The sequence below is a fragment of the Erithacus rubecula genome (assembly GCF_903797595.1).
Source record: "Erithacus rubecula genome assembly, chromosome: 8".
Classification (NCBI taxonomy): domain Eukaryota; kingdom Metazoa; phylum Chordata; class Aves; order Passeriformes; family Muscicapidae; genus Erithacus; species Erithacus rubecula.
The window spans coordinates 16,573,075-16,600,133 of record NC_136659.1 but is presented as its reverse complement, the minus strand read 5'-3'; the positions used below and the strand labels follow the sequence as shown (position 1 = coordinate 16,600,133).

General features: G+C 44.7%; 2 protein-coding genes across 6 annotated transcripts in view; both read right to left on the bottom strand.

Moving 5' to 3' along the window:
* Positions 1 to 2,132: 2,132 nt before the first annotated feature.
* Positions 2,133 to 19,726, bottom strand: CHRNA1 (cholinergic receptor nicotinic alpha 1 subunit). Of its 3 annotated transcripts, none has more exons than XM_079310428.1 (9): positions 19,682 to 19,726; positions 9,212 to 9,357; positions 9,054 to 9,098; positions 8,509 to 8,618; positions 8,071 to 8,266; positions 7,210 to 7,447; positions 5,910 to 6,133; positions 4,418 to 4,657; positions 2,133 to 2,510 (listed from the first exon to the last, which is right to left on the bottom strand). In XM_079310428.1, the coding sequence occupies exons 1-9, from the start codon at positions 19,689 to 19,691 to the stop codon at positions 2,379 to 2,381; spliced, it is 1,341 nt and encodes a 446-aa protein (XP_079166554.1). In that variant the 5' UTR covers positions 19,692 to 19,726; the 3' UTR covers positions 2,133 to 2,378. The 3 variants fall into 3 exon arrangements, with proteins under 3 accessions (XP_079166554.1, XP_079166553.1, XP_079166552.1); XM_079310427.1 differs by lacking the exon at positions 19,682 to 19,726 and adding an exon at positions 13,014 to 13,121; XM_079310426.1 differs by lacking the exon at positions 19,682 to 19,726 and adding an exon at positions 11,087 to 11,257.
* Positions 19,727 to 21,030: 1,304 nt separating this feature from the next.
* CHN1 (chimerin 1) overlaps positions 21,031 to 27,059 on the bottom strand; it is an 89,617-nt gene continuing 83,588 nt past the window's right edge. For all 3 annotated transcript variants that reach the window (XM_079310353.1, XM_079310355.1, XM_079310354.1), the window contains 5 exons: positions 25,469 to 25,642; positions 24,699 to 24,776; positions 23,416 to 23,553; positions 22,325 to 22,430; positions 21,031 to 21,250 (listed from right to left, as the gene is read on the bottom strand). In XM_079310353.1, coding sequence (XP_079166479.1) covers positions 21,079 to 21,250; positions 22,325 to 22,430; positions 23,416 to 23,553; positions 24,699 to 24,776; positions 25,469 to 25,642 — 668 coding nt within the window. In that variant the 3' untranslated portion in view covers positions 21,031 to 21,078. The remainder of the gene's footprint in view (positions 21,251 to 22,324; positions 22,431 to 23,415; positions 23,554 to 24,698; positions 24,777 to 25,468; positions 25,643 to 27,059) is intronic.

Here is a 27,059-nt window from a genome sequence, read left to right as displayed (position 1 = left end):
GTAAATGAGAAATCATTAGACTATACATTCTTACACGTTAACAGTGGATTATCTGTGTCTGTGACAGAACATACAACCTCCAAAGCTACTATTTTAGCAGGGGCTGACATTAAAAGGACAGTAGCAGTTGAGAAGAGGTGGTCTGCAGGTAGGTAAGGGCATTCTGTCAGTAGATGGATACTGATAACAGGGGATCTTAGTGGTATGCAAGAAAAATATATCATGAAGTTGATCTAGGAAAAGAAAATAGAGGCTGGTACAGTCAAAGTATTCAAAGCAAAGCAAAAAAAAAAAAAAAAAAAAAAAAAAAAAAAAAAAAAAAAAAAAAGAAAAAGAAAAAAACCAAACCAAAACAAAAACCCAAACCAAAAAACATGCACTTATTTGATGCTTGGAGAACCCAAACTAAGAAGGGAAGTGTTAGCATTTATTTTTGCCTGCTGTCACATCTTTTGAGACACAACTAGCTCATCAAGAGTTAAAGTGACAGAAAGGCAGAAGATCTGATGTGCCTGTAAGAGAGGTCAAACCATCACAAATGAAAATTTTTGTATAAATAGTTTCAAACCTTTTTCTGAGGAAGTGGAAGGAAAGTACTGGTACCTAGCTGCCTATAAGGAGAGCAGGAGAAGCAGGCAGGCACACACGTGCACACACTCACTCTGGCACACAGAGGGGGAGTTTGGAGGCCAAGACTCAGATCTGCTTTGGGGAAGCTGAACAAAGATACCGTGGATACTTACCACGGATCTTGTTACTTGATGTTTATTTTTAATGCTAAGATTGAACCACATGCTGCTCTAAGAGGATTGTTCTGTCCATTTTAGTGCCAATCACAAGCTCTCAAATTAAGTTCCAAACACCATCACACTGCAGCTTAGCTCATCTTGAGCAGGGAGCTGCTGACTGTCCCCAAGGGCTGGGAGCTGAACTCCCACTGGAGATAAACCCAGCTGCAGTGAACATTCCCTGTCAGCAGAGGTGTCACCCAGCAATACACCTTTTCCTTTGCTTACAGGGTTAATGATCATCCAGGGAGGCAAAGATTACCATGCTTTAAACCATATGAGGGGAGCAGAGTGCTACGAGTGATCGATTACCCCCGACAAACTGTTTGCTCAGGGCTGCAGCTCACACAGCATTGTCCAGCAAACACTACGCAATGCTGGCAGCGCTGCTCGAGTGCCTCATTTTCCCTATAGTGCTTCAAATGCCTGTCCTCTGCAGGCGTGACACATTTCTGTAGAGCATTAACATAATACGAATTATTTTACTAAACTCACAGCAAATCGTTTACAGCTGTTAGCAAAGCAGTGCTCTTGGCTTGGACAACCAGCTGGAAAAGATGAGTAACTTCTCGCCCCACCTCTATCGTTATTTAATTTTGAGAAAAAGAGGCAGCACTGCTGCTATTGCCACACGCGGTATTGAAAGGCAGAGAGGCTTCTTGCAGAGGTCGAATCTGTAGTGAACGAAGTGCGGCGGTGCTGGCGGAGGCAGCCTTGCTTTGCTTTAGCCACCAGAGAGAGCTGCTGCCCAACTTTTGGGCAGCAGGAGCGGCGCTGTCACCGGGACACGCCGTGGGACAGCAGGGCTCCGACTCCCTGGCTGTCACTAGTGCTCAGGTGTATTTCGGCAGGGCAGGGACGGTTTTCAGCAAACAGAGAGAACTGTGTTTAAATAAACACCCCCAAGTTTGACTGTGCCCCCACATTAGCCATCACTCCAAATGCAGTGTAGAAACCAACCTTCCAAGACCAGAGTAGGCTGAATATGGAGATTATCCTAGGAATAGGTTGGACCTTTCCACATTAAAGAACAAGTAAGTCTCTCCTCTTAGCTGCATCAAGAGCTTCTATGGGTAGAGTCAGTCAGTTCAGGTTTGTGCATGAAAATCAAGCAGTTAAACACAGAGTTTATTTCTGATGGTTATATCTAGTGTTATCAGAGGAGTGACCCTGCTAATACAAAAGCCACAGAGCAGATATTAAAACCCGTTTGAATGCTAAAGCTGGATACAGATTTACAGCTCAGCTAAAGCTTATTACACTGCTATTGACTTCATTGGAAAAGTATCTGTTGCTTACTAAGTCAGAGAGTCTTATTAATACATTACCATTTTTAACAAAGGATAAAATTGATCAAAACCTGGCTAACAGCCATTCAAGTTTATTAGTAATGCAAGTGTTTCTTTTTGGCAATTAAATGCTACTGAGCAGCAGCTCAGAAGTGCTAAGTATGGAGCCTTACATTTAATGATCCCTGCTCCTTCCCAGCAGTCACTGATTCCTGTCAGTGAAACTTTCAGAGGCTGGCCAGATTTTGATGGTTATGATGCTTTCAGATGTTCAGGGTAGCAAATAGTTTCCAGCTGACGTTCATCCTTGCTGATTTAATTCAATAAGGCGACCAGCAAATACAGCTAATGTTCCTATAAAACAAACTAGCATAAATATGCCAAGGAGGAGATGATCAAGCACCATTGCAACAAACTTCCATTCTTCTGCAGCCTGGGAAAGAAACAAAGGAGATGGTAAAATCTCTGCAGAGCCCTGTTTGTTACAGCATTCTTGTAATTTACTGTCATGAACAAGGGAAAGGCTCTTCCATAAGTGCCATTATTGCCATGCAAAAATGCTCATTTTCTTCTCAGAAGCAGGTCAGTGGTTAAGAAAGCAGAGGCAGCCTAGAAATACATGTTTCAATGCTGAACTAACCAGAAGCCCTGGCAATTTGCTGAATAATTTAATTTAAAAAAAAAGCTTAATTGGCCAATTGTTGCCTCTGAAAGAGAGTTTAAAATCTTGAAAGCAGAACACTCAGTTTGACCCAACAGACTTTTTTTTCACATTGCTTTTTTTTTTTTTTTTTTTTTCTCTTGGGATATCTATTAATTTTACCCCAATACCTGCTTTTCATATACTCTAATGTCTTGTAAAACCTTCTTAGTAGCTCCATTAGCTATTTTTTTTTTTAGTTGTGGATGAACCACTTGCTCTGTACCTTTTCCCTGGATGCTTTTGGTGGGAACCCAGAACAGAAAGAGCACACAGAGTGCAAGGCACCAAATCCAGCAGGGCTCATGATTTCCACCCTGTAACTCCACCTTGAGGAGTGACATGTGCTGACCTAAAGCACCTTCTGCTTGTGCCTTGGTTCTCCCACAAGCAGAAGAGATTGTTGTAATTTATCTAGAGGACACTGATAATTAATATGTTTTGAGGTGCTTCAGAAGTGAATGCACTGAAGTGACAGCCTTCAGAAGCCACAACCTCCAGTTAATTCAGAAACTTGACTTTTGAAACTGCCTGGAAGTGATATATCAATAGTGCCCAGATGACACAAGCAGCTGGGCTCCACTTCCGAACGGGACATTTGCTGGTAACCTGAAGACCCTCCTTGTAAGCCAAGGAGGAAGTGAAGCCCAGGGATGTTGAAGCCATGCCAGCCCTGCTGAAGACAACAATTTGTCTGCAGAGAGGCAAAGGAGTCACGGGGAACATGAGACTACAGCCAGAGCCATTTCACATGCTCCAGGAATTTGGTCACAGGAACAAACACCATGGTGTAAATCCTGTCTGTGGAAAGGAAGCACCTCCTTTTCAAGAGTATGGGTCAAATTATTTTCTCAGAGAACCCCCTTGTCTTCAGATTAGCATGCAGCTCATCGGGAGAGGTCTATGACCACTAAGGAAGGTAAAATACCAGGACTGGATTACCCCTGCAAAGGCTGTGTGAAAGCTGAAATAAAAGAGGGGTTAATTGTACTGAATGTGCTAGAAGGCAGAGCTAGGTTTTCCTAGGGAACACTGCCATGTGTGACTCTATATGCTTTTATCCTTCCTTTGGCTTGCAATGTGGAAAAAGTCAGTAATCAGAGTAGATCATGACATACTTCATTTGGAGGGACTACTTGTCGTATTCAGGAATAAAACAAAACTTTATCAAAATTGAAAATACTATTTGTAAGTTACATTTAACACTTCTCAGGTAACACTACTAATCTTTTGGAGTTTGGCTTGCTTCCTGGGTTTTAAAAAGCAATAGGATCTTGCTTACCACAGGGGCAAGATGCCCGAGTGGGAGACAAAAGAAATGTGTTTTGAACTTGCTTACAGTTCTTGAAACTGGTTTCCTACTCACAGACACTCCATGTCTGTGGCTTCACATATTACATAAGAAAACCTTGGCACTGACACCTTTCCCTTTTCTATTATTTTGGGAAGCCACTATTCAATTAACATCTGTGACAACTATTTGTTGCTCCTTGTTGACTCCATTAAAGGGAGAAGACTCTCAACTTCTAGAGCCAAACCAAGGCTTGGAGTGTTTTTGTAAGGCAGGGGTATTTTGCCAAAAAAGTAAGATGTAGCAACTTGAAAGCTAGAAATGAATCATGCACAAAAAAATGCCTTACGTTACTGGCTTCTTGGTCCGATTTCATCGTTTCTGCAATGTATTTGATTCCCTCTATAGCATTTTTCACATCTGGGTTTTTGGTAAGCGGGGAGTAGAAGTTGACAGGCACAGAACCTGACTTCCCAGAAATGTCAGAAATATCAATATCTTCTGAAAAAATACTTTTGTCTTGTTTGTCTCTTGATGGTCGTTTCATTGTAGAGAAAAACATGACGTTTGGGATGGTGTCAATAAAGATCTGAAAACAAAGGGAGAAGATGACAGTCTGCTCTGTGGGGCTGTTAGAGCTGCAGCTGTGCACTGAACAAGGACAAGCCTCTCCCTCCCAGATGGCTTCTTGTGCTGGGTCTGCTGCAGATCCCCTCTCTGGCTGTGTCACAGCCCCTGCCTAAGCTACCCTGGGGCTTCTGTCAGCCTTGAGTGCCAGGCACAGGACTCACCCCTGGGCCTGCAGCATGTTTTGTCAAAGCCATTTCCCCTGCCATACACCTGGCACCCACATTTGAAGTGGGAAGCAATCCTCAGCCAGCAGAAGCTGACAGAGCTCCAGCCATCTCATCACACTGCCTACAAATCTGACTTGAGGAATGGACTACAAAGAAACTCTTTTGGCTGCTTAGGTTTGATTTCACTATTATGAATGTTTGCTATACAGGCATATAAGGCTTACAGTAAATTTCTTTGGAGTGACAGAGACTTGCTACCAGAGCAATGTTAAGCACATGAAGTGTTTCCTGTTGAAATTTCCCTTCTGCAAGGATTGTTTGTGCTGCAGAGGGAATCCAATATAAGCTGTAACCTTAAAAGTATAATTAGAAATGCACAGAAAAACCTCCTTTCTTGTCATGGTTTAGTACGAACTCAGGGAGGCTTCAAAACAGCAAGGATTACTGAATGAATCAGATGATCTTTGATACTGTCTCACTGGCAAAGAACTCGTAATGACACACAACCAATTTTTTCTCCATCTTATGACTACCATTTAGTCTCCTGTACAAGGATCTCCCCAGGGCTGCAGAGAAACTGTATATTGGAAATGTACATAGAAGATCTTTTAGCTTTTGCTAAACCACCTTTTGCAAAATGGGATGCTGAACTCAGGTATTCCCAGTAGCTTTTGTGCTCTGCACTCATGCAGGCTGGTGGCAGCAGTGCCTTGCAGTCAGATGGACAATTAGACCAGGATATGTAATTCGAGTCCAGATGGACATTTTCTTTTCCCTGATCCTTATCTTTAGCTGCCCATATTTTATCTCATCTGTTCCCTGCAAGACTCTACCCCAGTGGACAATTTTGTTATTAAAGGAGCACTTTAGCAATCTTGCTGACTTTATGCACAGCTGAGTAGTACACACCAGCTCTTGTGCCTAGAGACCTTTACCATGACGCATTTCCTTCCCCAATCCTTCTTGACTTTCATGAGACAACCTGCCAACAAAACATGGAGCATTCAGTGGCAGCCAGGGAGCATGGCAAGGCGCAGAGCTCACCTTCCTGACCCAGGGGGGCATGGTGTGAGTGCTGGGGGAGCGGTGGTGCGTGTTGATGACGATGACGGTGATGATGATGGAGGCGATGACGAACACCATGGTGAACAGCATGTACTTGCCAATCAGAGGCACTGCGCTGGAGGTGGAGGGGATCAGCTCCACGATCACCAGCAGGAACACAGTCAGAGACAGCAGGACAGAGATGCTGAGAGTCATTTTCTCACCTGTCATAAAAAAGTCCCCCAAAATCATTGGTGCTCCCATCATTCAGCGCAGAGAGCATTTGTTTGAGAAGCAGGATGTGGGTGAGAGCTGCTCACACAAGCACCTGTGTGCATGTGCAGTGCTATTATCTCTGCCAGCTTCCAAAGCTTCCAGTAGGCTGGGCAAACCTGAGAGCCTAACAGCATCAGCTCCAGCACTAAGGTAGGAATCACCAGGAATGACTGGGCTTAGGTGTGGGTGGTGGATATTTTTACTTGTTAGGAGCATTTTGTGGGCTCTGCGTTTTGAACAATGCAGCGTATGTATGCACCTGATTATTGCTCCACAGCCTCCTGAGAGTTTGCTTCCCTTACTCTCTGTCTCTGGGTTGAGAGAGCAGACTAAAATCACATCTGACATCAGGTCAGTTGCTATGTGAGGTCCCCTTGCAGTGGAGGGTTGTCCAAAATGAATTACAAAACATTATTCACACATTTTTTTAACCAGTTCACCTTTGTAGGAGGTTTTCCGCTCAAAAAAATGCATCAAATATTTCATGTGAAGGGGCTTACAATAAAATTAAGTGGTATGAAAAGCTGACAAAAGGCAAAAAGAATGAAAGAGAAGAAATGGTTGCAGGGAGCATGAACAGCTCAGCAGAGACAAAGGAGACCAGAACAGGTCAGGATTACTTTGTGTCAGACAAGGTGATGTGTGTGTGTGAGCAGGTAACGAGCTCCCTGCTCTGACACAATGCAGAAGGGCCTCTGTCACCCCTGTGTGCTCATTTACTGCAGGACAAACTAACACACTGACTACTATGGCTAAACATAAAAATTAACCAGTTAAATCTTTAGTTTGCAGAAGCTAACTGAATAGTCAGCAGTTTCTGTGGGAAAGCACCCCAGTTTATTTATATCAACAGCTTCAGTTTTCAGCACTTACCCTTTCTTTGCAGAATATTTAAAGCCATTACTTTCAGTGGAAATGTCCAGTTTTAGTATGCACTGGCCTTCAAGTTGGCTTATAATTTCAAATACTGGTAATTTCTCAGAAGAGCAATTTCAATGGAAGTAGAATGAACAAATTTACATACCTGAATCTGTGGGTAGGTAAAAAACTAACCCAGTTAGAAAGGAGAAGAGCAGGCAGGGGATGATGACGTTCACAATGAAGTAGAGAGGCAGGCGCTGCATGAGGAAGTGGTAGGTGATGTCCAGGTAAGGGGTGTCAGGGCAGCAAGCATAGTACACCCAGTGCTTCCAGCCACGGTAATCCTTCATCACCCACTCCCCACTCTCCATGAAGTTACTCAGGTCTGGACGATCACTCTCCTGGCAGCAAAGCACCCAAACAGATTCTTACTACCAGGTGTTCTGAACCAAATCAAAACTTGGCAGCTTTGGCTCAGGAACAGGATTCCAAATAACTCATGCACTTTGTGGGGGGTTTTTTTGTGAGTAAACAGCTCTCATCTATGTTATTTTTCCTTAGAATATCAGGCTCTACACAGCATTCAACTAAATACTTTACATAAACAATCAGAAATAGTAGACTGAAAAAATATTACAGATAGGAGACATACCTGAGAGGACAGGGAAGGAGTCTTTGGCAATGGAAAGCCATGAGCAGAGAAAATGTACCCCCCTCAAAAAAAAAAAAAAAAACCAAACCCAAGAAAACAAACAGAAGCAGAACAGGCAGCACCATAAAAAGTGGTGAAAAGCTGCCACAGAACAGACAGGAGGCTGTTGGGGCACAAGGATAAATATGTAAGCAGAACTTAAGAGCCAAACCAGGAAAACTTATGCTGGATCTACAAATGTGAGTTTTCTGTTTTACAGCTAGGCTTGTTTTTCTAGTCAAAACTAGGTCATATTCCATTCTAAAGCTGAGGTTTCTCTAAAAACACGTACAGGTCTTTGCTGCTTTTCCCAGTTACAAGCTCCTTGCTTACCGGGTTAATAACAACCATTGTACCATCATATGTCCAAGTTCCCAACTTCATACTGCAGTTCTGCTGGTCAAATGGGAAGTGTGTGACTATAATTTCACAGTAACTCTTAAAAATAGCTGGTGGTGTCCAGGTGATCCGACCTGTGTGCTCCAGAAGGACTTTGGTGTATTTTACAATGGCAAAATCCCCGTCTGCACTGCAGAAGGAACAAGGGCATTAAAGCAATGCGGGCAGCATGAGCAACACAGTCACAGAGGAATTTCTCTGGCTGTGGGTCAAATGACTCCCCAGTGCCTGCTCCTGGAGAAGCTTCCTCTGAGGAATTGTACCCACTGGAGCAGATGTCATGGGAAAAGTGTCCCACCAGAGTGGTGCCACAAGGCAGAGCTCCTCCTCCCTCCCTCCCTCCTCCCTCAGCAGCTGGCACCCCTCCCTTACTTGTTGTAAAGAACAAGGTCTGGCCGCCAGATATCATCGGAGGGGATGCGGATTTTTTTTACGCCACCGTAGTCATCTGGATTCCATTTGAGGTTGACGTCTGTCCATTGCTAAAGAGGGAAGATTTCAGCCCCTGAGAGCCTCTCCCAGCACTGAGGTTAGCTTGAGTACTTCCCAGAAACAGCTCCTCCCTTGCTTTGGGACATGCAGGTAAGCATAAACACATGGGAGTGGGACCCTCAGCTCATTATTTACCTTAAATTTTGGTTTAAGAAGCTTGAGCTTGTAAAAAAGCCTGAAAACCCCCAATAGAAAATAATACAAAGATAAATGTATCAGAAGCCAGCTGTTTGAAATACAACCCCAAATGCTTAAGACTCTTAGCATCTAAACCGCTTTATTCTTAAGATCTCAGTAAGAAGAAATGCTCTGCTATCTGACCCACCTCTCTTTACCCCTGAAAGTATGATAGTGTAGTTAATTCCTGACTGTCTCCAGTGTATTCATTTGAATTAAATGAAATGGTTAAGAATATTTAGAGTTACCTGCTTCAGGCGTACGTTGGTTGTCACAATCTGATTTACTTCATCCTTAAAAAAAAAAAAAAAAAAAAGGGAAAAAAATAAGAAAAAGAAGGAAGGCAGTATCAGCAAGCATCAGGATTAAAGGATAGAGCAGCCCAGCTGGCCCGTTGGTACCGTACCACGCTGATGAGCTGGATGAGCTGCAGCCCCACGGTGACCACCACGGCGTCCCGGTGATCCTCCACCGGCCGCACCACCTTGTTGTAGTTGCTGAACAAATCCTCCACCAGGCGAGTCTCGTCCTCGTAGCACAGCGCCAGCCCAGCTGCACAACAGCAGGGTGGCACCAGTCAGAGGGGCAGCCACAGCCACAGCACGGCACTCTAGGCTGGCATAGGGAAATGCTGCCAGGGGAGCTGCTGCTGGGGACAGCACCAAGTCCTCCAGGGACAATGGCCCCCAACCAGGAGGTGAACAAATCCAAACAGGCAGGATGCTGAACATCTGACTGAACACCAGGAGTCTTCCAGTCTGGAACTGCGCTAACACGCAGAACTCGTGGGCAGTTAAACACAAAAAATATCCAGACACAGGGATTCCTAATGTCCCCTTTTCCACCTTCAATTGCACACACCTTCCTGTGACAGTAACAGGAAAGGAGAGGGCCAAGCACACCAGTCATTGGTAGGCATCACCACCCAGACTCCCTGCATCCACAGTCTGAGTGGAACAGGAGCTCCCCTCTGTGATGGGAGTTGCTCAGGCTGTGCAGCTGGTGGAAGAAGGAAACCACTCCTGTGTGGGGTAGGTCCATGGACAGCTCTGCCCAAGGCTGCCCTGCATGACCTGGCCATGGTGTGCCTGAGAGCCTTGAAAGAAAGATTTCACCAGTGAGAATGGCTCCAGTGGAGCCTTCAGAGTGCCTGTGCAGGGCACTGCACTGCCAGGAAGGACACTGGAATACAGATGGGGCCTGTTCCCAGAGAGCCTGGGGCAGAAGGAACAGGCACACCCTGTCCTCAGACTGTAGCTGCTTCTGTCACAGGGGAGGAAAGCAAATGGAAAGGGTGCTTGGGGATGTTTTTGTGTCTCTCCTCTTAAAGGTAGTGAGAGGGAGCAGAACAGTTCAACCTCACTGCAAGCATTTTTGGCAGATTGCACCCTTGTCTCCTCCTCTCTGTTGAATCCTGGGCCACAGAAGTGAATAAGAATTTTGCTGCTGACTCCGACCTAAGCTAGGATTTCTGCTGGTTTCCTATTGACTTTTCATCAACTCCTTTTATATAACTGAGATTGCCAAGGATTCTGCCTTGGCCTTGTCCAGCCATGAGATTATATTAAGATACTTGGATGACAATGAGAAAAGCTTTCTGCTGCAGACAGGCACTGTTTGCTTCCCCTGCCAGGAGGCTGAACCAGAGTAGGCAGAAGACATCTTTCAATTTTAAAGTTATGATTACAGCATCAAATCTAATTGAAGCTCTATGCTTTATTAATCCAATTAAAATCCTTTCACATTTGCTCCCTTCTGATGTGGCTTGGGAATTTAGCATGCTGCTTGAATTTTCTGAAAAGCTTCAAGGATCACAAAATATTTATTCTTTTAAGGGACGGTTTACAAAGAATGATCTCAGTACAACACAGGCAGCTGCCAATCAATTCTACCTCGTCAGTCACCCCACAACTTAATGAAACTTCTTGTAATGATTTTTCACATTCCATGCCATGCTTACTAGATCCTTTCATGTATTTTGAAATACATGTAGCCCTAGGGCTAACCGGAGCATAAAAAAAAAAGATTGCAGAGATAAAAACAATTAAACACAAAGTTCTCAGTTTAAAATATCTGTTACCTGAAATTACAAATATCTGAGCTGCTACTAATGCACTCCAAAGCTTTTCCCTTTAAATGATTTGGTGCAGTCATAAAACCTTAGCAGTAGGAGAGGCTGCTCTTGAACACACACTTGCTCATGCTGTAGGTGCAAAGCCCTGGTCCCACACACTCTGGAAGGAGACAACCCCCCTTCAAGGCAATACTGGAACACCTTTACCTGTGGAGATGAGGAGGAGGAGTACAGAGTGGACCTTCATCATGCTCCTGCTGCAGTCACACAGAGAGAGGCACACACAAAGCACCTTTGGTTTCTTCAGAGGGGGCTGTGCTACCCCTCCTGGTGCTGCCAAAAAATACCCACAGGGTATTGATTTACAGCACCTGTTCTGGGAATGACAGCTGAGGGCCACTGCACCACCAGGCTGGAAATGGGAGCAGTGTTTCACCCACCAAATACCTTCTGCACTTTACAGAGGGTCATTTTTTTCCCTAAGTATTAATGTGATCTGTGACGTACTAAACAAATACACAAATAAACTAAGAAAGAATTATCTCACATCTTGGTCAGATCTCAGAAACCAGAGATTTGAGCAGAGCAACTTGCCAGGTTTAAGGTTTTGTTTCTCTGAGACAAAACAGGGCACAGTCACTTATTATTGGATTCACTTGCTGTCCCTATACAAAAAAGTAGAGGGCACCGAGGTAAACTTAAAGTTGTCAGGCTTAACCAAGAGACTCCTTTGTAGAGTGAGTCTGCAGTGGAGTTTGGTGCCACAGGAGTGTCTGCTTGCACAGGTTTATCTGCATTCAGAAAAAACAGTCTGCTAAATAATTTCATACTATTCAATGTACACACACAACTTCCCCTGAGAAGTCTGTCACAGAAGTCCCATGGTCACAAGTTTCAGGATTTTGGGGTAGTGTCCTGGGGATATAGTGCCTGTTGCTAATGGTGTTGCATTTTTCTCAGGCAACATTTTCTCCTATGTGGAGATAGGACATGGCACTGAGTGACCTACCTCAACCATTCTTACCCAGTGCTCCAAATTCCCTTCTCCAGAAAACATTCCCCACAAAAACCTTGCTTAGCTTTGCCTCTGGGTGACACCAGATGCATTTTCTATTTCTGCTGGATAACCTTTGTGCTGACTGCCAGCTGACTTGATGTTTCATGCTGCATGCCTTTATTATTATTTTAATTATTTTTTTAATCACTCTCCCTCACCCACCTCCCTCCACCAAGCATTCATCCTCTGCACTCAGGTTTATCCTCCAGTAAAATCTCCCCAAGCACATAACTCTGGCCTCGTTCCTGGGCTATTTGTGGCCAGCAGCTCCCATTGTTGCAGTGATCTTATTTCAAACCCTGTCTGCCTGTTCCCAGCCTTTATCCCAGGCCAGGCAGCTGCCCTGGAGATACAATTGCATGGAAGCACTGTGTGAATGCTGACTACGGCCCTCTGGATGCTCCTGGGGGTCTCAGAGCATTCCTGCCCACCCCAGCAGGGCTGCTCAGGTTTGCTCCAAGACAAGGAGACTGTTCCAGCCCTCTGGCAGGTGACAGCTCTCGGGTCACAGAGGGTCTGTCCCTCCTGTCAGGGCTCTTGGGGCCAGCAGGGTGCAGAGTGTGGGGTCCCACAAAGCCTGCAGCCCCAGCCAGGGGGTATTCTCTGCAGCTGAGCCCCCAGCCTGGCAGCCAGCTCCCCTCCCTGGCTGGAGTCTGTTGGAAGGGGAAGGAGCAGGTATTTGGAGAAGGCCTTTGGGGAGCAGCAGCCTGCCTGCAAGAAATGTTCCCTGGCAGAGGCACAAACCCTTTTACCTCACAAAAATCCCAAGGCAACCTGAGCTACTGCAGTTAAATATGGACAGAGGAGTGAATGCTGCTTGTTGTTAAACCAGGGAATGTGACCCATCGTGACTGAGGTGAAAAAGCAAGGGAAGGGGCTGAGCTACATTGAATGCCTGAATTTGATCCATTGCTGGGATAGATTTGGAAATAACTGTTTTTCTTTTTTCATTCAGAGTATTCAGAGAATTTTTTGACAAATGTTTCATTCCCACACAAAACCCCTTTTCCACATCTATCTTGACTCCAACCTGGCTTGTTTCTCTGAGCCCCCTCCCCATCCCTCAGACAAGCCCACCGTGCTGATGGCAGAGCATCCCCACTCAGATCGATGGGAAAGCTGCAGAGTCGCTGAATCCAGGGCATTGCTCCTTCCACCCCTGTGCGAGGAACGAGGGCAGGGCTCCTGCCTGGAGGAAGGGCTGTGAACAAACACTCCTGCAGGACACTGCACAGGCACGGGGAAGGCGAGCACAGTACCTGATGCTTTTGGCAGAGCGAGGAATACAAGACTTAAAGTGAAATTTTGGTCACAGAACTGCATGCAGAGGGGCAATGCCCAGTGGAAGAGAGCAGGTGCCAGAGGCTCCAAGAGACCCGGGGACTACAGAGCCTGTGGGAGGGTGCAGGTGGGGAGAGGCAGAAGAAAACTAATTAAAAGAACAGAGAAAGGTTGGATAGTACATCAGGGAAACTGTAGGAATGAAAGCTAAAAAACACTAGCACTGTCCAGCAGTTTTAGCTTTAGTTTTCAAATGCAGGATGTACCTTTCTAAAGGCACTTTTGTGTCGGGAAAATGGCATTGCTGGCGACAGTAGATCATGGCAGCACTGGATAAGGCAGGCGGGAAGACAAGTATGTGTGAGGTTGTTCCCAGATTGCCCTGGTTAGTCCTGGCACACATTCCCTGCTGGAAGCAGCCGCTCTGCTCCGTGGCCACCAGATGGCAACAGCTGGATGAGGGGACGAGCCCGCACACCACAAACTGTCCCTGGCAGGGGAAAACGGGCAGCAAATGTCTCCACAAGAAACTCAATAAAGGAGCTAATGACAGTCTCGAGATGCTGAAGGACTGCACCATGCCCATGAGAACATGCTAAGCATTAACATACAGGCCAGAGCATATTGATAGACAAGGTTAAATTCCTCAGATCAGGAATTGGTAATCCCAGCTACAGGATGAGAGCACAAACAGCCATCGGGATGTCACCTGCTTCCCATGGGGCTCCTGCTGTGGTGAAAGGCAGATGTGCTAAACCATCCCACATCACACCTGCAGTGAGTGCAACTAGGAGCAATTTTGTGACCCTGAGAGCACTTCTGTAACCCTGTGATAACATCAGGGTGCCTGCCTTTGGGGTGCAGGTTCTCTCTTTGCTGGTATGATCTGGATAAACACCTAGAAACAAGCTGGTTTTATTCTCAATCCTGCCAGTGGGCTGAGGGGCAAAGGCCTCTCCCTTCCCACACGGTGCTTCCCCTCCACAAGCTGATCCTAGGAAACTTCCCACAGATCTCTGCAAAGGATCCCTCTCACCTGGGGCTGCAGTGTTTGCCTTTAAAAGTCAGCATCTACCTCACTGTGCTACCTGAGCCCTCAGAGTGTTTTAGAGCAGGAAATGCCACCCTCTAGCCATGCTCCCAGGGACAGACTCCTGCTCCTGCATGTGACACTTGGAATTGTTGATATGTGCTTTGCCCAGGACTGACCTCATGCCAAATACTCACTTTTATTGCTTATGTTGGGATCTTTGCCAACACACACAGAATTTTCTTGGTAATTAGTGGAAAACACTGACTTCTGTGGCTCCTGGTGTATAACTCTCACCTATCACACAAAATTTATTTTGCCTCCTTGGCAGCCTGCAAGATCTTGGTTGTGTTAGACAACGGGGAACTTACAAGCTTGTGTTTACAACTGATAAAACAGAAAGACAAAAATATACCATAAACTCCAGAAATCCTTCAGGGTGATAACTGGGTCCCTGCAGGAGGGTGGGGACTGGCAATGGAGAGGCACAAATGGGTGGGACCCTGCCCAGGCAGGAGTCAGGGGAGCTCCCAGTCCTCTGACAGCCCCACAGACTTGTACTCAGCATTTCACATGAAGAAAAATTCCAGATTTCCCTGCTCACCAATCCTTGGGGTTTGACAGGAGTTCAAAACACCATACTCAAGGCAGTTGGGGGAATATCTTGGTAAACACACTCCACAGCAATGTGTGTAACCCAGGCTGTGCAGGAGCCAGAGGAGCAGCCCCATAAGTGAAACTGGCACTGAAACACAGAGTTCCAGTGTAATGGTTCTTAACAAAGTCTAGTTTATGGATTAGCCTGATTGTGAAGTTCATCCTCCTAGCAGACAAAGGCTATGCTCCACTGACTTGTCACACTGCCCTGGAGTTTGCACACAGCCTGTGTTCACACATAAAAGGTTTCAGCTCTGAAGAGAGCACAGTGCTGTGGCTTTGTGGTGTGAGCAGCTTGGCAGTGTCCAGATGATGCACATCATTCCATGCAACATCCAGCCCAGCCATACTCCCTTCACTAAAAACAATATTCCATGTCACCAGTTTCCTTGGCCACTTTTCCTGGTTACTAACCAGTTCTGAAAAAAATTATTTTCCTTTTCTCCTCTTTCTGTGCACTTGCAGGTCAGTGGTGATGCACTGGGATGGCTGCTGTGCTGACTGCTGGCTCTCCAGAAGGTTATGGCAGCAGCAAGAGCCTCCTCCTTAACTAACACTATTAGCAAACTGACATTAGCTTGGGTGTGGGGCTAAGCCTGACATCAGCACTGCAGGACAAAAAGGGAACATCTGTGGGGCTGCAAGAGAAAGAGAATGGCAGATTCCTCCTAATGCTGGGGGAGATTTCCAAACCAAGGATGGACACAGACCACTGAACAACAGTGCCCCTTTCCATGGCAGCACCTCTGACTCCTCCTTTGGCTTCCTCCACTGCCAATATCCTCACCAGTCAATGCCAAGTCACTGCTTCGCTGCAGCTTCAGACCAGCCCTTCTTGATTTAGGCTACAGAGAGAGAACTTGAAAGTGAGCTGTGGGCAGACCACAACTCTTCCTCCAATGGGGGGCACAAAGGAGCTCTAGAGACTCAGCATTGCACTTTATTTGAAATAATTGACAAGAGTGAGCGTTTGCATGGCTGAACATGGATTGCTGGGGTTTGGGATTTTTTGGAACAAAATTTAAACCCAATGTATCCACTGTACTGTAACACATTTGGAAATGACACCTTTTCTCCAAATGGCATGGAGAAGTACTTCCACGATGCTGGAAAACGTGAAAGGGGATAAAAGAACAGATAAAAAATTAGAGGAGTCTCTCCCCTTCCCTTGAGAACTGAGTAGGTGCTGGATTTGAGCAGTGAGCAATGGCATGGTGCTGTGCTAAGTTCTTTTGAGTTTAGTGAGGGATCCTTCAAGCAAGCTTGAGGATACACTACCTTACGAATATTAACCTACAAAATGAGTAATTTTGATAGTTTGTATAACCCTATTTGCATTAGTGACAGAGTTTGTAATGACACAAAAGAAGAGGCAAAGAAAAAAAGCTTAGTATTCAATCTGTAGGTTTGGTAGCAATAAAGAAAAATTACAAGCAACATAATGCTTGAAAATAAATCCTGGTTGGCTGCCAAATATATATTTCAAAATAATGCCTAATTGCCTCAGGCAATACATTAATCAAAGGCTCCCAGAGGCCTAAGAACCATTTGCTTCAATTGACCAAGGCAGAGTACTGATAAATACCTGAGTAATGTAAGGAGCTATACATGTCCTTGAGACCAAATTAGAGAAATAGAAAAGGACATCTAAATAAAAGCTCTTAAACAAGTTCCTTGAGCAGCTTGCTGACATCACTCTTGGGAGAGATCAAAGAAAAATGTTACTTTGACCATGAAATCAGCAACAGGCACTTGATAATCACTGAATCATGCTGTCCAAATTGAGATTTAGAAAGAGGCATCAAAGAGAGTCTCTCTGTGGTGTGGGCCAGAGCATGGAGAGAGACAGCCAGGCCAGCTTGAAGAAATGATCAGATTAAGGGCTCTGGTGAAGAGCACAACTCCAAATGGCCATGACCAGGGCAGAGGAAGAACCAGCTGAGAACCAGAAGAAGAGCCTGGACCCCTCAATGCACAGGTAAGGAAGGCTGTGCTGCAGGGAGGGGACCCTGGGGACTGCTGGGGACAGTGCCAGTGCCACCCCAGCCCCTGTCCCCCACTTGCAGCCCTGCCAGCACCAGGCCAGAGCACGAGGCTCTCAGCCTGCCTTGCTTCCAGGGTTTGCCCAGCAATCCCCTTGCTGCAGGACACATCCTGGCCCTCCTCCTCCTGCATTACATAAGCTTTCCAGGGCTGAGGTGTAGTTGCTAAGCAGTGATTTTGCATGACTAAAAAAGAAACCCATGATTGCTAGGTTCACTAAATGTTTTTTTCTCTAACTGCAATATAATTATAGCTATAATAAAAACATTGCAGAACATCCATCAGCATGCAAAAATTAGGTCAGGAACAAAGTAAGTATATCATATGTGCCTTTTAGAAACCTTTTTTACTTCCTTTGCCATTGAAGGGGGGAAGGATCAGAAAAGTTTGTTATTGCATCAAGTAATAAATAATAGGTTTTTCCATCCTGTCAGCTAACCTGACATTAGCAGAAGCTCGTGCTCTTGCTCAGAAGGCAGCTTGCTTCCCTCATCAGAGCTCTCCTAAAGCCTGGCAGAGGCTCCCTGCCTGCAGCCTCTGCACACAGCATTTCCCTGAGCTCTGCAGCCTGAAATGGGGATGACCACTCATCTCTCCAGTGGGGAGCTGTAGCCTAATCCCTTTTTCCCCATCTTTTTCTGTGTCCAGCTGCCCTCTGATAAGGTGTTGCCAGTGAGCTGGCTCCAGTGTCTGTGCTGAGCTGTCCACACATACCAACATCTACTCCTCATGGAAATCAATTCCTGCAGAGAACAAACCAACTTGGCCATATTGCCCTTACTTCTCATAGACCTAGATTATTTATTACAAACTATCTACTTTCTGTGTTTAATTTAAAAATTGCATAAATGAAACTTAAATCATGCAATTGCTTGTATGCCCATGCAAAGCATTTTCCTGGTTAGAAAAGGAAATATCAAATTCACTGCTAAGACATCATTTTTCTGCACTACCTGTTTAAATGATTACCACTCAGGAAAGATCACAGTGTCATTATAATAGTAAAAAAAAAAACAGGTTTAAAATGGAGGCTTTTGCATAGGCACTTATTAAAATAACACAACTAAAGAGAATAAAGAAAAGTCACTGCATACAGATTCCTGGGATTCCAAGTCAAGAAAGCCCTTCATTGACTGCTGGGCTCCTCCATCCCACATTCCTGACCCTAACACAGCACATGCCCCACACACTGGAACCTCAGAGATGTGCACTGTAGGGCCAGCTCTGTTCCACGTGGGGTGAGCAGGGTGGCTGGCACACAGTGTCAGCCTTAATTAGTTGAATATTGATATTACCTGGTGTTAAACATGCTCTGAAGCTGTGTCATCCCTTGGCATGCAGTTTCCCTCCCAGCCCATCAGAATGTGAGGCTGGGGGAGAGCAGAGGGTGCTAATGGCAGCAGGGCCTGGCTGCCTGACCCTGAGCTCCTGTGCTGCTGCCTCTGCTCAGGGGAAGCTGTGCTTCTTGACATGGGTTTGTGGAGGGTGGTTTTATTTACCTTGGGATGTGAGGGGATGTAGGGTCTTTGCTTGCTCTGGCTTTGGCTTTTTGTGTGTATGTATGCTTGGGTTTTTTGTTTTTTCTTTCAGCAGTGGCTCCCCATTTAGGTTTTCCTATTTTCCTGCAGAAACTTCCATTATTAAGATCACTTGTTAAACTGTGTTTGAGAGGGGGCATCTCCAGCAGGAGGCTGGTGCTCACTAGTAGCTACCAAACCTCATTTGCCCCGTGTGCATTGACCATCCCTAGAGTAAATCTAGGCTGGCTGTTTTTGGCAGTCTTTCCTCTCACTGATCCACCTCTTGCTGGCCACCACTGCTTCTAAATGCAGCTGAAAGTACCTGCCTGTTGTACTGAGGCAGAGAGAGAGGCTGGGTATTTCACACCAGAAGAAGAGCTAATTATCCCAATTACTGCTATTTGCTACGTGCTTCCTGCTATATGCTTTAGAAAAGGGAACTACAGCTACCAAGTTCAGGTTTCCTTGCACAGCACAGGGGAACAAGAGCTGCCTTTTGCCCAGGGCAAGCTGAGGGTTACAGAGTGCCACCACCATAGCCAGAGCTGCTGTGGCACAGCCCTGCCTGTGCAGCTCCTGCTGGCTGCTCTGGGAGCAGGATGCTGCTGTGACAGCACTGGCTGCCAGGGCAAGCACAGAATGGGAACTGCCAACACTGCAGTGCAGCACCCCACCAGCATTCCCAGGAAAAACAGCCCTTCTCCTCATCACAGAGCTGAGTGCTGCCATGGCCAGGGCTGAGAGCTCGGTGCAGTGACAGGACACCAGCCAGGGATTCCCAAGGGAAGGCAGGATGATGGATGGCCTGAGGAGCCTTCCAGAACCAGGGCTGAGTGAGGCAATGCATCCCCAAGTGTCAGGGCAGCAGGGAGATACAGTTAGGAGCTGGCCTGGAGCAAGGCAGTGGGAACATGTGTGGCTGCTGGAGTGCATGGCAGATGTGACTGAGCAGCAGATGGGCCACTCCTTTTAGGCTGGGGGGAGGCAAGGCTATGGTCAGAGACATGGAGTTTTCCATCTGTTGCAGTTCATTCCCATAAATAAAGTGATAATGTGCACTAATTAGTACAGGAATTATAACAGCAAGCCACTTTTAATACAACAGATGACTGAAAAAAACCTCAAACCAAACCATACTTTAGATTCCCTCAAAACTTCCCCACTGTGCCTCCCCAGCAGCCCCCAGCCCAGAGCAGCATTCCCCACATGCTTACCAGTGTACATCCCCAGCTCCTGGGATCCTTCAATCCCCAGTCCAGCAGAGCCTCCTCTTCCTCTCCTCTCCTGCAAGGCAGGGTGAGCAGCAGTGAGGCAGCTCATTGCTGCCAGCACAGCTGGTTCTGATCACCAGGGGATTATTCTTCCCTGCTCCAGGTGGTGTTTGCAGGGCACACCAAAGTGCTTGCACCAGAGCTGAGCACTTGAAGTGCAAAGCAAATGTTGTGGGATGGATCTGCATTTGGAATTTGGTGTTGTATCCATCTACTGTGGGCAGCTACAGTTGTGTAATTGTAAACTGCCATTCCAGCTCACAAAGAGGCAATTATAACAATAGATATGTTTTATGAAGTAGTAGATGGATTGCCAATACTTTTCTTGGTTTATTTAAGAGTTCTGAAGCCTTCTTGAGTGGCATCTTGGACAAGGAAGAAAGGAATTTTCAAAGCAGACAGGAATTCGTGGGAACCTTAGCAACGTGTCAGGACCCAAAATATTTAGAATAGTCTTGTCATAACTGGTAAAACTCTAACTCATTTCTTTAAGTCAGAGGTTGTTCAGTGTTGAAGTGCCGATGTAAGAAACGAAACAATCAGTATTTTTGAAATAAGTTCAGTAAGTAAAAATAAATACCATAATGTTCGAGTTCTAAAAGCAAATTTAATAAATTAATATATGCATGCCAGATAAAAATACAAAATTACAATTGAAATAGCAATAATAATAAAGGAACACTGTTCAGTATTGCAGATTTCACTGCAACCACCATAAACATCATGGAGAATTATTTAAAGTAACATTTAAAGTACAGTTTTGCTTCTGTTAAAAACAAATTACTATATGATGAAAAAATGGAAAGAAACCCAAGAAGAAATCAGCCCCAAAAGTGGAAGAGAAGAATATGAAATGTCAATAAATGGCCAGAGGCTCCATTTCACATAAGTCTGCCTTCTTTTTAGTATCAGAAACCAATTACATAGAACAAAAAAGCAAATTCACAACAGGTTTACACGGAGAAACATGCTGAATTACAATCACAAACTATCCAGAACAAAGATGCTGCACCAGTTCAGTTGTTTTCTTCATGGAATGAGTCTCACCAGAACAGGGAGAACAGGGAGCAAATCATGCAATAGCTTTAGGCATTTTGTTTTTTATTTCAACATGATAAACACCCAGGATTACTAGTACTGGAAAGTATGTGTTAACCTTTTTCAACATCAGCTGAATGGCACTACAGAAACGACAAAGAGTTCCTTCATTTTTATCCTGAATACATCGAAAGCTCTAGCAAATATGGAATTCAGTGACAAGAGCCATTAAATTACTTTAAAATATTCCTTCATCCATAGAACACTGTTGCTTCCTTTTTATTACAAAACCCCCAAAATATTCAAAATAAAATGTCTTCATTTTTTATAAGCATCTCCACCACAAGTCTCTGATAGCGGATGTCGTTCAGGGCAGCCATCGCGTCCAGCTCCGGCGCTCTCATAAGGGTTGGTCCAAAAACTATGCCCAGGTTTTCTGCACTCATCAGGTTTTCCTTTTCATGGAGTGTTACTCTGTAAAAAAAAAAAAACCCAGTGATTCTCACATTTCTTCTGTGCCAGATCATGCCTGCTCATACTTGAAAATCAGGAAAACTGGACAAAAATGTGCCTTTCCCCCACTGTTTCCAGCAGGTCACACATGGGAGTGTCAGGTGAAACACTGGGGAGTGAGTGAAAGCAAAGGCTGAGTGGGTTTGTGGTGAGTCAGTGTCTGTCCTCCTCAGAGCACACAGACTGTGCTCACTTGCACTGCATGAACAAGCCCTTTGGTATACAAAAACTACAAACTCCAGATTCTTCTTCTGTTTCTCCCTTTCTGCCTCAGCTTTTATCTGAAAACAGGTCAGACTGATGTACTAAGTTGCTGTGTCTCCAGTCTGTAAGTATTCCAAATAAAGGAGCTGTGTCTGATTACCTGAATCCAGCAGCAAGACAACAGCCTGTCGAGCAGCACAGCTCCTTCTTGCAAAGCATTAAACAGAACTTTAAAAATAGTGAATTTTGTCACTTTTCCACCTTATCGTTCATCTATACCAGAAATATGATGTGCAAAAACAACTTGCTAGGTAGAATAGCAACAGCTAATCTTGAACAGGGTGAGGAAAAATTAACTTCACACTTCACAAGCTGTTAGGTAGAATTTTTTGTTCCTATGTCTTCACTCATCCCTTCGTCTATTTTAAAACACCCACTGGAAATGTCATTGTAATAAAGGGACAAATCAGGCAGAAACTCAGTAGCTGGATTTTGCCTGAGGCACTTGGCAGAGTCAACATAGTCCTACTTGTAGAAGAACTATAAAATGAAAAAAAGCAGAAGAGCACTTAAAGTAAGTAGTTTTTCCTACATATTGGCAGTAAGTTCATGTCACTTGAGAAACTCAAGTGGATGCCCTAACATGCCATCTTGGTTTTGCTTTGTAAAGGATAATCCCATGTCTGAGTTTTGCTACTGTGCACAGTACCACTCCTGCCACAGGCCCTCTCCAGGATTTGGTGAGCCTTGACCAGACTTTTGTGGAGCTGCTAACATGGACTTTTGCTAAAAATGAGTGTGGCTCAGAGCTCTTTGCAGCTATTCACCCACCTCTTCAGATGTGCCATGAGATACCGTAACGTTTCACAGTGTGCAGGCGGCAGCAGCTTCAGCGCCTCGTGGAGAATCTCCAGCTGTTCATCCGGATCCGCGGTTTCTGAAACACAGATGTTCAACTGTCACCCATGGACAGCCAGAATTTACACACAGAAAGGCAAACTGGTGGCCTGCACAGGAGATAGGGTGTCAGCTCTGCTGGATTACTCATGGAGGATTTGTCTGTCCAAAGGGATGCTCAAAGCACCTTAAGGATGTGACTGGTTTGGCACAAAGAAAACTTCCCACAGCAAACTGCACTACACTGAAAGATTCCCTGCAGCCCACTAAAAAAAATCCTCTGGCAATCCTTGCTGACTGGGCTGGTTTTGCACAAATAATCTACAGGTGCAGCTCTAGGAGAGCAGAAGGTACTGGGAACTTTGCCATCAGTGCCTTTGGCTGTCTCCATATGACTTGGAAAGAGCCTTCTCCGAAGGAGCTGTCAGGCCAGCACGCAGTCCTTGCTTCCTACCCACGGCTACCTCACACCTTTCCAGGTGTGGCTGGTGAGAGCAGAGCACAGAAATGCTTCAGGCAGCCAGGATGCTTGGGAGAGATGTTCCAGCTGGGCTTACTGCCATGCTTGTAGACCTACTTTCTGCAAGGCCAGCCCCAAAGGTGGCTTTGGGATGATGAGTGGTTATCAGCTTATGAAAATACTCAAAATGGACAACTCCAGAAACAATGTCTTATTTCTAAACATTTCCATAAATCACCTTCTTTCTGGCAACATAAATGCAACAGACTTTAAATATCACTGTCAAGTACCCAGGACTAATGCAAGACACACAAGTGATGTAATCCATAATGGGTGATGAAAAGGAAACATTCCTGGTGACAAAGGCAAAGGAAAATGTAACCATGCACATGGAGCATCACACGGTCAGGCTGTACTGTGCACTGCATGTTTAATCCTGCAAGCTTTACTAAATTGGGCATGCAGGGTAAGAGCTGATGAGAGCTATAAAATGAATAGGACAGTCCTGCACAAAAAGGAAAAGGGGCTAAGAAAGAAAAGCAGACAAAAAATGTGTTATACTTACTTGCAGACTCTATAAACTTTGGGTAGGCATCATACGTGATGAGTGGAATTGGCAAATCCCTGAAGTACAGTTTAAGTGCACCAGTGATAATATTGATATCTTCATACATATTCACAGAAATATCAGCTTTTTCCCCATCTGTGTGGAGAAGGCACCGATATTAAAGCCTTGGAAATGTAAACAGATGTAAAGCAGCATTCAAAAGAAAAACAGTAACTCGCTTAAGCAAACATTTCAAAGGACACGACTACAGAATCTGGCTTTTATAACTTAAACAGAGTTACTAGACTGTGACGTTCATGGTTTCAGGGTGAAAACCTCAAGCATTTTCTAAAGTAACATATCTTTCCTTTGTTTCAAATAATTACTAAAAATACACTTTGGATTTTTTTTTTTAAACCTGCCTGCCAGTAGCAGTATCTGTCTTGTATTAGTGTGTGGACGTTCAGCTACTTCTGAACACACTGCATTGCAAAACAACACATTCATCAGCACTGAATGAAAAATCAGGGAGTCTGGGGAAAAAAAGTAAAAGGCAGAAAACCAGATTTGTTCACAGCTCCCCTGTTTTATAGGGAAAAACATGTGTTCACCATTTAATTACAACATCCTACCTACTCCAAACTGCAGCGGACATAGATCCAGAACTTGGCTTCTCCAGCATGTCCCCACCCTGCTAACACTGCAGATGTTGTCTGAATTGGTCCAGTCCTCCAGACAAACAGGAAAGAGAGGTTCCAGCACAGATTCTGGCCTTGATTTCTACTGGGATAGAGGGACTGCAGCTGGAAAGCCTTTAATTTTCCCACTGTCTTTTCTCATAGAGAAGAGTTTGTTCTCAGTGACCTTCTTTTAGTCTGTAATAATTCAAACTTTGTTTGCACTATTGCATTCATCTTATTATTTTGGAGCTTTCATCCAGAAAGATGGATTTAAGTTGCACAGCTCTCTTAAGGCACTTCACCACTCACCCTCTATCCCTCCCCCACCCCTCCGAGCAGTTTGACTTGCAAACTAGGGCAGTAGTTCACAAAGCTTTGTCCTTCCTACACACATGGTTACTGGAGCACAGATACTGATGGAAGGAGAAAAGTAGATTTTTGTAATAAAGGCCCAAGTGAAGCTGATATGCTGTTCTGATGGGGAGCCTCCCCTCCTGCCAGCACAGCCATCAGACTCCTTCAGACCACTGGTGCAGTGGAGCGTGAGACAGAGGCTCTGCAGAAAAGCTGGGTGTCTTTTATACATCAGCACCAAGTTCCAGCATGCAGGAAACACTGTACCTCTGTCAAATGCCATTTTGACATCTTCGATAAGATCACTAAATCCTGAGACTCTGTACAGTCCTTCAGAATTAAGACCTGCAATGAACATTTTAACAAGATTAAAATTAGTCCTGATTTTTACAGTTGCCTTCCACCTGGTTCTTCCCTTGTCAAGTTTTTCATTTAAGGCAGAAAAAGCAGACATGCTTTAAAAGCCTTATCAGGTTTTTCTTCCAGAATGAAACCTGATCCTGGGTTTTTAACCCTGACCATTGCAGTAGATGCCTTGTTCTATCAGCACTAAATGACTTCAGAGCTGAAGGAACATACTAAACCAATTACGACTCATTTAAAAATAACTCAGATTAACATGCTCGATGATCAGTCATTATTTCAGAATAAAAACAAACACCCTTATTCTAGAAAAGGTTACTCAGTATGGGCTAGGGAAACTAGCAAGAGCATATTAATATGAACCCCCTTTGTTTTGCCATATTCATTTAATATTTTAAATGAATATATTACTGGAAAGATAGGCCCTAATAAGTAACTACAAAGAAGTAACTTCCCATTAAGCAATTTCTAGCAGAATCTATAAAAATTATAAATGGTACGAACCATGAAATAATGCACAGTATAATATTAGCTGTGCAGGGTAATTGGCAGTCATAAAATATCTTGTGCAAATCTGTTTTGAGCATTCATACATCCAGCAGAAACCCAGATGACCCAGATCAATCTAAATGGATTATCAGTAAAGCAACAAAAGTCCATTAAGGATGCCTTACCTCTAGATTCAATTTCCCTAATGCACATATCTACCACCATTGGTCTCTTGGTGAAGTGTGCTTTTACTAGTGTGGTAAGGTCACAGCTGTACACTTTTTTGACATGCTTCAGGTCTGGCTTGCAGTCATTTGGGACCATCTTGGAACATTGCTTGTGCACATTTAAACCACAATCTGAGAGAAAAAATGAAAATATGATTAGGCTGGTCTTTGCTGAAAATGTATTCTGAGATCAGTGCTGTGGAGTACAAATGACTCCAGCAGGACCTGTTCTCAGCTCACAACAGTTACATCTCTTCAGGGCCCTTAACCATTGAATACCTGACATTGGAACAGCCCTGAAGTCAGGGATTTCCTACCCAAGACATTTCTTCTGTTTCTAGAAGGTCTAACACAGAGTGACAATCTTTCCATATGTTTTTTCAAATCAGGAGCTAGGGGTCAATTATGTTCCCCACCACTATTACATACACTGGTGTCACAATGAAGACTTTGCTCCCAAGTTACTGGGGATTTCCTAACACCTTCATTTTAATTTTCATAATCCTGGATCAGGTACTTTAGACATCATCTGGGGGAGATGAAGGCAGGGACTGGGTTACAAACAGGCTACAACCCCTCTGCAGTGAGTTGGCCCTGGCACTGACCCTGGGACTGCTTTCAGTGCCCCCTCTCCTGTTCTGCCATGCAGACTCCCAGTGCTGCCAGGAGAGAGTCAAGCCCAGCAGCACATCCCAGTGAGGATGGCTGCACGCTCTGCTGTGCTGGAGCTCACAGGGACTGCTGCTCTGCAAGCATTCCTGCACTCCCTGCCCTGCCAAGTGCCCTGCATTGTCACAGGATTACATGGGGTGGGAGCTTAAAGGACCAATGCCTTCATGAAAATCTTTCTTCTCTCACTGGGCATCTATCTGCTGAGAATCCCTTTGCATTTTGTTCCAGCTGATTTTGCCAATACTTGTACTTTCATTAAAGTTCCAATTTATTTGACTTGGTTTTTTCCAAAACAGTAAACCCCAGAATTCATGGCTAAGTTTAATTTCCACTAAGTCAGCTGCAGCCTGCTGCTAAAAGCACTTTGTTTACTTAAAAGGCCTATAAAGCAACCAGATTTGTCACTTAGGATCCTGTGGTTGCAATTAAAGTTTGGCATGTCACCTCCAATCCATCAAAACTTGCACAGATCTGGATGCAGATGAAATGGCTGATTAGAATTCTCTTGAGGTATTTCTGTGCAGGAGTGATCTCCCTGGTGAGGAGTGGGGAGCACACGGGCAGGGAGCTCAATTTCCCTCCTGGATGCAATTCTGTGCCATGAACCAGGTCTCTGTGCTTTAAATAGGAAACCCACATTCACTGAAATGTGTGACCTGAGCCCTTTAGTGAGTCACTGCTCCAGCTGTAACATGGTAAGGAGAAGCTGTTCTTGTCTCCCCTGGGTCTCATGGAACCAAATCAATGAATGTTTGTGGAAATGCACAGGTAAAATTACTCTTCTTTAGTGTAAGGGTTGAATACTGTGTCATTAGTAAGACCAGAACTTTTAAAAACAAGAAGACAAAATACTGAATAGGTGCTATTAAAGAAGTCT